Source organism: Battus philenor, unplaced genomic scaffold, assembly GCF_028537555.1.
Source record: "Battus philenor isolate CCGP_79_NKW_IND1 unplaced genomic scaffold, ilBatPhil1.0.hap1 SCAF_19, whole genome shotgun sequence".
Lineage (NCBI taxonomy): Eukaryota > Metazoa > Arthropoda > Insecta > Lepidoptera > Papilionidae > Battus > Battus philenor.
In genome coordinates, this window is record NW_027181681.1 from 4,514,523 (window position 1) to 4,527,018 (window position 12,496).

Sequence of the window (12,496 nt, forward strand, 5' to 3'; positions counted from 1 at the left end):
TAACTTAGGCACAGTACACAGGAGTACAAGTTAACAGTAAGATTTTAATATTATTAATCATTATATATTACAATTTTATTACATGAATGAAATAAATATTATGGTGTTTTATAGTAGATAATCTAAAAACACCTACTGGAAGAAATTTCTGGTTAGAAATAAGTAGTGCCTGTTGTGTCAGTTATATTTGTATTGTTACTTTAGTGTTTTTATTGTGTACAATAAACTGTTAAATAAATAAATAAATAAATAACAGATAAATAGACGAATCTGGTTTCCCAGTTCAAGTTTTACAGACTCTTTACTTAAAGAAGTAAAGAGTGTCTAAAATTTGAACTTAAAAATTTATACATTGTCAACTTTTAATTCTTTTTTCGATTTTTCCAAAATTCTATTTATGTACTCTCAGTACTTAACAAACGTTAAAAGTCGAAATCGCAGTAAAAAAACTTTTTTTCAGAATTGCACCATGAAATTCTTGATCGCTTTCGCACTGTTCGCCGTGGCTGCGGCCCGCGTCCTTCCACCGGCGCTCCCTGTCACCAGCGAGGACCCTGAGATTCAGGAGATCATCGCCGCCATCCAGAGCCCCAGCACCGACCCTGCCACTGCCGCTGCCCTCGAGCTCCAGCTCCTTGAAATTCTTGGCCTCTTCAAGCCTGAGCCTATTCAAGTCGGACCTGCGATCGTTGAGGAAGGCAGCCCCATCTCTATCGGGCCTGCCATCGTTGACTTCCCTCTGCCCGACGGTGGCGCTGAGACCGAGGTGCAGCCCGCGCCTGCCGCTCCCGCCGCCAGCGCTCCTCTCGTCCAACTGATCTTGAACGTCAACGCACCTAACTTCCCCGGATCTCCCGTGTCCGTCGAGTCCAACCCGCAGCCCGCTCCGTCCCCCGTGCAAGTGGTCGAGGAGGCTGAGAACCTGCCTGAGCCCATCATCGTTATAGACAGGCCAATCGTATCCGAACCCGTCATCGTCGTAGAAAATCCAGCCCCACAACCCGTCATCACTCTTCCTGACATCATCAACTAAATACAACCTACAGAGCATACTCATTTGCTAAGCAAACAACAAAAAATTTGTGAATAAAATATTTACCTTTATATTTTACTTTAATTTCTCCTCTGGACAAAGTTACAAATTTTTAACTGAACACCAAGGTGATCACTATTTGTAAAAAAAGACTTAAATTAGTTATATACGAAGTTTTTAGTTTCAGACCAAAATTTCAACTTCAGCTACAAATTTTTGTAATATAAATTATTAATTTTTACATTTCATCATATAAATTAATTTCCTCCAACAAAAGAAGAATCACTTTAATTTTGTTTGGTAACTAACGATCGTAACTAATAGTATATTTTAAAATTTGTTAGAAATATATTGAGGAAAATATCATTTACATACAGGTAAGCAAGAGCTTACCGGTATCCTGGTAAAATTTTATGGACTCTGAATGAAAAACCGAATAGTCTCTATTGAAATATGACGTCCTCTAACTCAGGGTATTCCGTGGTGGACATGTACCTACTCTAAAAGCTGCTTTGTCCTTAATAGCTTGAGCATAACATTTGATCTAGTCGAAGTTAGGCTTAAAGAGAAAACCATGAATGAATGATGAAATGAAATGATGAAGTGGCAGCTTAAAGTTAAGATCTTTTCTCGTTCTTTGCTCAAAATTACTTCACGGAGCGACCGCCCAAATGTCATCGAGGAACGCGACAGTCAACCAGACCTCTTAAATATTTGATACACATTTCGAGTCTTCTATCGATAATGAGAAAAACTAAATTTCTTAATTAGCCAAAACGGTAAATGCTAATAGGGCAAACGGTGACTTGACGGTGAAAAATATAAAAAAAAAATTACAAGTCGCTAACGCTAAATTTTTATAATTTTATTATACGTTCATTTTATGTATAATAAATTTTGCATATAACGGTTATCGGTGTTATAAACTTTTATTATAATTGTCCTGTTGAGTTGTAAATTGTATAAATGGATAAGATCGAATGGTTTCATCGAAGATAAATTTACATCACTCATTGTATGCGCGATCGACAATACCCGAGATATCGTGAAACTGTGTACTTGCCTTGTGAATGCTAATAGCTTGATACAGTTTTTTTATTGCTAGATATTCATGTAGTTATTTATTGATAATAGTTTATTGAATAATAAAAAAAATATTAGTGTTTAAATAGTCCAGATATTAGAAGCGAATACGTATGTCAATTGTTAGGTACCGTAACGTAATCAAGGTTAATTAACACCAAAAATATAATAATAGATTTAAATGACAGTACAAAATCTTTAATCTTAAGGAGGTTTTACTAGGTATAAACTTTTAAAATTTATTAGGCGAAAGTGTAAAATAAGATTAAACATTATTTTATCTTAATAGGTGTCTTCATTAATAAAATACATGAATTGTTTTTGGGGTTGTTATTGCGCGATATGTAATTAAAATTCATAATTAAATATGCAGTATACAGATTAAGTAATTTATCCTAAATCATAAAATCATCTTCTTCAGAGTGTATATAAACTGCTTTTACAACAGTATTAAAACGTAATTACATTATTGCATCGTTAGGCATGTATTTGGTGGGTTTTGATACTACATATGTTAAAATATTATCTCGAAATTTTCTTTTGTTTTTGTTTTGTTTTGTTTTCTTTTGTTTCTATCTATCAAAATGAGTGAGTGAATCCAACAATGACATAGTTATACACAAAATATACACATATGAGATTAATAAACCATGTACTCATTTGCGATGCTCTATCAAAAATTTATATAATTTCACCTGTTCAACAAATTTAATTTACCTGCTGTGACTGCTTGACCATGTAACCTTAGTTTGAATACTAATCCAACTAAATATCAGACCATCATTATGGATTGAGCTAGATTGCTTCTCAACTTTAACAATCACGGTAAACCTACAGTTAATGATATTTGCCTAATGTCATTATCTAGCATATACCTTGTCTTGAATATACCTCCATAAGGAATATCCAATATTGATTATATCATTTGTCATTGTATATTCAGACATATTTCTTCTTATCTTTTTAAATGACTTAATTATTCCACTATCTGGCTGACGAGAGACCATTTACAAAATATTTTGAGCTAAATGTTTTGTATTGTAATTTTTATTCATTATCAACATAATATGATTTTCCTGCTTGTTTTGATATTAGTAGCGTCTATCAAAGGCGCATAATAAATATTCATAAGATTATACCTATTTGTGGAATAAAAGTAAATAATTCAACATTGCCGAATCATAATATTATTAATATCATTACAATTTTTAAGGCGCGATAGAGTAGTTGGTAGAGATTGTTTAACACTGTAATATACATAGTATGGATATTAATACTGTTACAATTAAAAATAAAATATTATTACGATTGTATTTGAAATGAGAGACTATAATATGATCTATCATATTACACAGTATAGTTCATTGGCGAAAAAATAAAAAACCCTATATACTATCTATAGTATATAGGGTTTTTTATTTTTTCGCCAATATATCGTAAAAATTTTTGTGATATTAAATGGAGTGGGGTGATAAAGAGAACCATGTCGTTGTGAATGCATTACATAAAATATATATGGTACCAAATACAATTTTCAAAATCCTCTGTACGAGTATGCTTGGTATTAGTCACGTGTTTATATCGGGCTATTGATAGGTACAATGATACCTCTAATCTGTTTGTGACCGGAAAAATACCATGGAAGTCCTAGTAATATTCGTACGAATAAGGCGATCAAAGCAGTAAGGGAAAAAATCGAAGAAATCCTGTCCGAAAGCAAAAGATTTTATCTCGGGAGATTAAGATAACACTTAGAACCATGTCGCGTATTTTAAAGGATGACTTAAGACTTGCAACCAATAAGGTACGCATTGGCCACTTCTTAACTGACAATTTAAAAAAAAGTTTTGTTTTCGGATGAGAAAATAGCTCATACGAAATTAAATTTTTTACAATTGGACCATTAATTATTATTTAATTAGCAAAATGACCGAATTTATGCAGAAAGACCTTCTAAAGAAGTCATTAGTCACGAGAGTACAACATTGGCATTATCCGACTTCAGTGATGTTTTAGTGGGGTGTTAGCTATGAAGGAGTAACTGAGCCATATTTTTGTGAAAAAGCATCGTCACAAATGACAGCATTCTTGAGAAGGTTATTAGGCCCCTTTATCAAAGCTTTGTCCAATATGTGATGTATAAAAGAACGAGTTAATAACATTAACATGGAAAAAAGATGAAAATGCATATAATAAAGCCTGGGAAAAAACTATTTCTGTAAAAATAGCCCCAGACCACCCATGACAGAGGATGTACCAGAGGTTCCCATAAACGGATGCCCACCAAAAAAAATAGATATCTTAAGTCAGAAACGTACGTTCCGGACATCATTAGAGCTGAAGACAGGCCGTCGTCACGTTCTAATCTTAATGCACTTGATTTTGATTTATGGTCAGTTTTAATAAGGTTTACTTTAAACGCCAAGATAATTTGGAGTTCCTAAAACAATCCATGCGATTGGCAGTGAAGAATTTTGTCATAAAAAGAATGCGTGCTGCTATGATAACTGGCCCCAATATTAAAAAAAAAACCTAACACATTGTAATAGTAATAAATGTTACGTACAGTAAAAAAATTTTCTTTTTTAACAATATTTATGGTACGACTAAATATATACTCGTATGAATAGAAATTAATCGGGTCCTTTCGTTAAATTAAAATTAAATAGACATTCTCTGTCTGCAGTAATTGTCTGATTACATTATTATCTATACTAAAGTACTTTAAGTTGTTTTGTATATGAATTCTATTAGTCTCTCCACCTTTCTGTTGAAGTCAGCTCTGATAGCCTTGCGCGTTGTTACAGCTTCGTCTTCGTCAGAGCGCTCTACGAACTAAAAACAATAAACCATTTTTTTTGTTCTCTAGTGAAATTATTTTCAGCTGTAATAAATTTCGTATAATTAATAATATTTAAGACTAATTAACAGCAATAATATTTTTTTCTATTATTTATTTTATTGATAATTTTATAGGTTTATTTATTATACAAAAGGTCATCGTTCGCCTTGTTAACATTTATGTTTCGGTGAATTTACAAATTCCGTATTTAGTAACCTATTGCTTGTTTAAAAATTTCGTCTCCCCTTTTATATCAGATATTTCAGAAGTTTGGTATGACACTGAGCTCCACGATTGCCTTTGTACAGACCCTCCGTGAAATTATTACGTGCAAATGCCGAGAGTGGATCCTGGCATTTCGATTCGTGGGCGAATTTTCGATTAAGTAGAACTTCGACTCAGACAATTGGTAGAGTCAAGGTAAGATCTGTAATAGGTATGTAATGTTACCTAATTATTTTATCTATCTGTAGTTATGCTAATATTGTATGTTTTATGCTAATGTGATTTACAGACAACAACTACATTACAAATTATGATTATAATTTAAGCCTGCTACGCTTGCCGAACCGAGGTCTTCACTCCAGAATCTTAATGTTCTATGCTATGTGACCTACCCACTGCGATTTATCTTGCCGATTAATGTTGGTTAGTTTCGTTTGTCTACGCAAGAAAGCACAGCGTTTGAACAATCCGTAAAATTTACTTAAATTGTTCCCGTTATTGCTAAAAAAGATTCTACTTAATTAAGTTATTACATGTATATTATATTAGCTATATGCAATCTAATGGACCAGGATCGCTTCAAGAACAGGGCACGGGTCGCAACTCACCGAGGAACATTTTAAGTTGGTGGAAGTTATATTTCAATCGAAATATTTTGGATACTTTGAATCAAGAACATATCAATATCTTGGTGCTATTTTCTTTGGTACTAATCAATAATTATAAAATATTTTTACTTCCAATATTCAAAGAATCGTGTTGTTACGAATCTTCTTTGGTTAGAGAAAGTTAATATTTATACACAATTATTAAAATCAATATATTTTATCTAAAACATCTTCGTTGTTCGTTAACCAGAAACGAAAAACTTAGCAACATGTTCAACTAACAATCGATTTATTCACTGAAATAAAAAAATAATTGTTAAATGTTCTTTTACAAATTAGACCATTTTCGGACAAAATTAAAAACTTGTAACATTATTCAGACGAGAAATAAAAGAAAATGTAATAGTTGAGATTTTATTTACTTATTTTTTGTTGTGTGCTTAACATATAAGTGTGCTTTGACGGTTGTATTTAGTTGATGATGTCAGGAAGAGTGATGACGGGTTGTGGGGCTGGATTTTCTACGACGATGACTGGTTCAGGCAAGTTCTCAGCCTCCTCGATCACTTGCACGGGAGACGGAGCGGGCTGCGGGTTGGACTCGACGGTCACGGGAGATCCGGGGAAGTTAGGTGCGTTGACGTTCAAGATCAGTTGGACGAGAGGAGCGCTGGCGGCGGGGGCGACGGGCGCGGGCTGCACGGGCTCGGGCTGCACCTCGGTCACGGCGCCGCCGTCGGGCAGAGGGAAGTCGATGATCTCGGGCCCGATGGAGATGGAGTTGTCTTCCTCAACGATTGCAGGTCCGACTTGAATAGGCTCGGGTTTGAAGAGGCCAAGGATTTCGAGGAGCTGGTGCTCAAGAGCGGCGGCGGTGGCGGGGTCGGTGCTGGGGCTCTGGATGGCGGCGATGATCTCCTGAATCTCAGGGTCCTCGTTGGCAACGAGCGCTGGTGGAAGGACGTGGGCCGAAGCCACGGCGAACAGTGCGAAAGCAACGAAGAATTTCATAGTGCTGTTCTGAAATTTCTTTTCATTAATACTTTGACACAAAGTTTATTATGGTACTGAGATTTTATAAAAATATTGAACATAAAAAAACTATTTAATTTTTACTTGCAAACGAAATCTTAAAGACATGTAGTAAATACGTAAGAATAATATAAGAAGAAATGTTGCTTTTTTGCATAAAATTTTACTGAACTATTTTTTTGTATTTGTATTTGGTATGCAAAAATTTCATTATTTGTGGTTTTATATAACAAATTTAGATACTTACTATTGACTTGACTCTTGTGTACTATGCCAAAGTGAGCATCGACCAAAATATTTATATTGAATATTATCTCCATATTTAGTTTTTATCTTATTTATATTGTCATAAATTTAGTCGCGTTCGTTAATACTTCCGGACTGATTTTCATTGCAAGGATGTTATCAATATTATTAAGATAAACTTTTAACGAAAAAAATTATTGTAAATAGTAAACGTAAAGATTTAGCTGAACTTTAATTGCTGTTCTAGAATAAAAATGTGGCCGTCACACTCTGAATTGCTAGCCACTACAGTCACAATACTTCGGTGTTGAACTATTCTTTCGCGTTCGAATTTAAATACAACCGGCGAATTTAATTTTTAGCTACCATCTTCCTTGCCATTAAGAAGAAACGAATGCGGCCAATATACACGCATTTAGCGGGTGAAGGTGAGTTACTACCTGTTTCCCTGATCTAAGTAGTCAAGGAGGTTTTTGCTAGATATACAAATTATTATTGAACTAAATTTTGTTTTGTTGTAGACTTAGAAGCTAAAGCAAAGCCATCTCGTCCAACTTATCTTGAACGTTAACGCAACTAACTTCCTCGGATCTCCCGTGTCCGTCGAGTCCAACCCTCTGCTTGCTCCATCCCCCGTGCAAGTAGTCGAGGAGGCTGAGAACCTACCCAATCCCGTCATCTTTATATTATTTTTTAATTATTATTTAATTTCTTATTATTCATTTAATAATAATTTAGTTTAATATCTTGTACTACATTTTGTAATAGAACACTTAATAATTATTTTTCTCAGCTGAAAACAATTTAAAAAAAAAACATCTGAAAACTCACCTAAAAACAATTTAAAAATTACATCTATTTTCCAAGGGGAGAAGAAAAATCGTCGGTCATTTTTATTAGAGTTCTAAACAGGAGAATTTAAATATTATGAAAAGTTTGGGGAGCATTTTTAGATGTTTTTATTTATTAGGTCGGGAAAAAATCAATTTTGCAAATAGTTGTGAACTTGTAATAAAATATCTTAATGGTATGAAATAGGTTAAATTTGAAAAATTGGAAACCAGTTAGCAAAATTTTGTTTTAATCCAATTTTCATTTGTTTTTTAATGAATGGATCTAATGGTGAAGAAATTGGAATCATCTTAAAATTTTACCTAAAAATTATAAATACAACACAAGTCGCGGCAAATATTTGAGACGTTTATGAAGTTAATGTAATGTCAGTGGGAGTAACACAAAGTTGGTGTATGAGTTTTGAGTCCGGTAATTTCGATATCAATTATACATCTCTCTGTAGTCGTCCAATGAAGGATAAAATAAACGTAGTTTTTGCAAAAGTGGATCAAATCAATTGCTAATAACCAAGCTGAAGCTTTGAAAATTAGTCATAAAACAATTTTGAGCCGTTTGTAATAAATAGTGTTTAAAAAAAAGGCCCTTGCTGTTGACCGACCGCGGTCTGTTCGAACAAACCAGGACGAAAGGCAGTTAAGGCCAGAAATCGTCGAAATCCCATAAGGAAGCAGAAATTTCGTTCTAGAGAAATGAGAATCCCACCGAGGACACTTTCTCGGATTATCAAACAAGACTTAGGTCTAAGGGCTTACTGGATAAGTTCCTTTTTAAAAATTTTGGCGAAAAAGATAAACAATATTCAGAAATATTAAAACTAAACATTTATAGTTCGACTAAACCCCACACACAATCTCAACAGACCCTCAACGCTCAACTAATGACAAGGAGACCACTATTCACTGCTATAGGAGGGAGCCTTGGACTAACGAATGCACAATATCGAACAGAATAAATTTTTTAATGATCTAATCATAATTACTCGATGCTTACATCGGTTTTAAAAGTAAATTTGTGTCTGTATTCAATTTTGGAAATCAAGAATCAAAATTTAACAGACTTTTTCTTATCATAATTTTTTGTAAGAAAGCCGCACAATATCAATAAATATTGTGCGGCTTTCTTACAGAATATTTAGAACAGATCTGAATATTTATTTGAAAACTTTAAAAGGAACTACCTCTACTTTTCAAAGTAAGGGGAACTAAGAATGCGCGACGATTGTTGGAAAAAGGCCATGGAGGAGAATATGAATTTTAAAAAAGGGTATCTGTTTTATGCCAAATAAATATTGTAAATTCTGTGAGTCTGAATTTTTTTACATATTTTCTCAATATGAAATACACCAGTATTGTTTAATGAACCGTATGAAAATATTAAACATGGCAAAGGTTAGCGATTATACTTCATGATTATCATCATTTCAATAATAGGAAGTCAACCACTGCTGCAGACCCATAGATTTCCAAAAGGACCGGCAGGAAGCGACCTGCCTAAACGCCTGTCCCCTTTCAATGACGACACCCTAAGCTGCGCTGCAGTTCGGTGATCACACATCAAAGCCACAACAACGATCTGTTCCGCGCGTTATGTGACCTGCCCACTGCAACTTTAACTTGTCATTCTGTAGGACTATGTTTGTCACTTACGTTCTACGGATCTCCTCACTCCTGTTTCCTTTTCGTAGAAAAATCCGGGGCTTGACCTTCTCCCTATAATACAATTGCCACATTAACGCTCGAAGCTACAAGTGTGACTGACTTGTGACTGACAGTGGCGGCGGACGAGATTCATCGCTTGTGATTACAAATAGTTTTGAAGGCAGCAACTTCAAACGTCGATTGTATTGCCATGAGATGCTATTTAATAGATGTAGACGTTTGTTCCGTTCGTAGCACGTAGATAGCCGTCGATTACTACTTTGTCAATTGGTTACAACGTCGGCGACACATAAATTAGTAGGCTCGATCGTAAGAGTCAAGAATAAAGAGAGGTTCTCTATCGAAATTAACATAAAAGACTGTGGTGTGAAGTAAACTTAGTACTTATATTGACAAAGTTACATGGATGCAGCAATAATATCATGAAGGGCTCTTACAGACACATGTGTAAGGGTCTCATGGTGGCGATATTTGTCAACCCATTTCCTGTTGCACTTTAAGCGTTACTCGAAGTCCGTCGTCTGTTAACAAGTCGATTACACTCTCTTCACTACAAGTGTTTCGTTAGAAATTGGGCGACAAAATATGTATGTATGTACATTCAAATAAGATAAATCTTTATGTATATTATTTAGACTTCTAGAGTAGACTTCTTTGATTTGTCTTAATAATGTTAATTAAATTATCGCCACAGTGGCAAAATCAAACCGGAAGTATTACCGAGCACAGCGAAATTTATAACGTTAATCATAAGATAAAACTAAATTTGGAGATAATAAGCAATATAAATACTGAGAACGATGCTTAGTTTGGCACACAAGAGTCAAGCTAATAGTAAGTCCCTAATTTTATTAGATAAAACAATATTTAATGAGATTTTTGTATACCGAATACATCAAAAACAGTTTAGTAAAATTTAAAGAAAGAAATAAAAAATTCATTAAATTAAGAAATTAAAAAAATTTCAGAAAAGAAGTATGAAATTCTTCATCGCCTTCGCACTGTTCGCCGTGGCTTCGGCCCACGTCCTTCCGCCAGCGCTCGTCGCCAGCGAGGACCCTGAGATTCAGGAGATCATCGCCGCCATCCAGAGCCCCAGCACCGACCCCGCCACCGCCGCCGCTCTTGAGCACCAGCTCCTCGAAATCCTTGGCCTCTTCAAACCCGAGCCTATTCAAGTCGGACCTGCGATCGTTGAGGAAGACAGCCCTATCTCCGTCGGACCTGCCATCGTTGACTTCCCTCTGCCCGACGGCGGCGCCGTGACCGAGGTGCAGCCCGAGCCCGTGCAGCCCGCGCCCGTCGCCCCCGCCGCCAGCGCACCCCTCGTCCAACTGATCTTGAACGTCAACGCACCTAACTTCCCCGGATCTCCCGTGACCGTCGAGTCCAACCCGCAGCCCGCTCCATCTCCCGTGCAAGTGATCGAGGAGGCTGAGAACTTGCCTGAACCAGTCATCGTCGTAGAAAATCCAGCCCCACAACCCGTCATCACTCTTCCTGACATCATCAACTAAATACAACCTTCAAAGTACACTCATATGTTAAGTAAACAACAAAAAATAAGTAAATAAAATCTTAACCTGTACATTTTCTTTTATTTCTCGTCTGGATAATGTTAGAAGTTTTTTATTTAATCACGTGGTAATCACAATTTAAAAAAGAACTTGTAATGATTAATTTTTATTTTATTAAAAAAACAATTCGACTTAAAACTAATTGTAGAAGTCCTTTCTGGCCAACAAGCAACAAGGATTTGATGATCATACAGATTAATTTTTGTTTAAACTAAAGGAGATTCGTGTTAAAATAAGTTGGTAACCTTCGATTATTGTAACTAATAAGTTTTAATAAATTTAGAGAAATTTAAGGTACAGTATGTTCGTGAAAACTAAATGTCTCGATTGAAATAAGAAGTCCACCAATTTAAAATGTTCCGTGGTGGATTGTGTACCCTGCCACTCCTGATCGAGAACTGAATTTTGTAAAAACAATCATGAGGAAACATTTTTTAAAATGATGTGTACTTTCTTGAAATCTTTGTTATATTTCCTACGATATATCCAATAATACTTATGTATTTTACATTAATAAAATATGAATAATGTTCAGAAAATATGAAAATTCAGTATACGTGCTTTAGTTAAAATGTTTTAAATTATAGCATAAGGTGCCATTTTGTCGATGACCTTTTGCTACCGTTTAAAATAATGACATTTTTCTGTTGCTATAGAAAATTAGGACTTCGAATTTTAAAAAAGTCTCTTTTATTGGTTTTAACCAACTCGAAACTGCGTTAAGAATTCTGAAGTGACCGAAACAGGTAAAAATTTGAAGGTGACAAGGTCAGGATTAAAATGATATCTACCTAGTATAGTCTGTTACAAATAAAATTTTTGATAATTTCTCAAGAAATAATTTTATTTTAAAGTTTCATATGTGATTATGTGAAGTGAAAAAGATATGTTATCGTACTAAATTAGTTATTCAAAGTATCCACCCTTTGCTTTTAAACGATCGGGCAATTCGTCGATGGATTTACGAACGGTTTCCATTGGAAACTTGGTCACTGCTGCCTGCAAAGATTTCTTAAGCGACTCAAGATTTGGGTGACGCTTAGAACAGGCCATGTCCTCTATCCCAGACCACAATTATAGTCCAAATGGTTTAAGTCCAGACCAGCCAAAGGCCATCAGCCTTTATGTAGTTTGGAACATTTTACTGGAGCCAAATTTGGGTAGTGCGCGCTATATGACCCGGGGTTGAATCCTTTTGAAATGTCCACACAGTTCCGGATAAGGTGTTGTTGAGAGGTTTAGAAACGCTTCTAACACAGTATCTTGATACACTTTAGTAAAAGTTTTCACACATTTTTCGCAAAAATAGAGTTTGCCATGATCATGATGTAAGCTGG

General features: G+C 35.1%; 3 protein-coding genes across 3 annotated transcripts; 2 read left to right on the plus strand and 1 right to left on the minus strand.

Annotated features, from left to right (window-relative positions):
• The first annotated feature begins 469 nt into the window (after positions 1-469).
• Positions 470-1,033, plus strand: LOC137921388 (magnetosome-associated protein MamJ-like). Its single transcript, XM_068764128.1, has one exon. It carries the CDS (start codon positions 470-472, stop codon positions 1,031-1,033), a length of 564 nt encoding a protein of 187 aa, XP_068620229.1.
• Positions 1,034-6,262: 5,229 nt separating this feature from the next.
• Positions 6,263-7,081, minus strand: LOC137921392 (uncharacterized). Its single transcript, XM_068764132.1, has 2 exons — positions 7,071-7,081; positions 6,263-6,811 (listed from the first exon to the last, which is right to left on the minus strand). Exon 2 carries the CDS (start codon positions 6,800-6,802, stop codon positions 6,263-6,265), a length of 540 nt encoding a protein of 179 aa, XP_068620233.1. The 5' UTR covers positions 6,803-6,811; positions 7,071-7,081.
• A 3,478-nt stretch (positions 7,082-10,559) lies between these two features.
• Positions 10,560-11,099, plus strand: LOC137921755 (magnetosome-associated protein MamJ-like). Its single transcript, XM_068764573.1, has one exon. It carries the CDS (start codon positions 10,560-10,562, stop codon positions 11,097-11,099), a length of 540 nt encoding a protein of 179 aa, XP_068620674.1.
• The last annotated feature ends 1,397 nt before the right edge of the window (positions 11,100-12,496 follow it).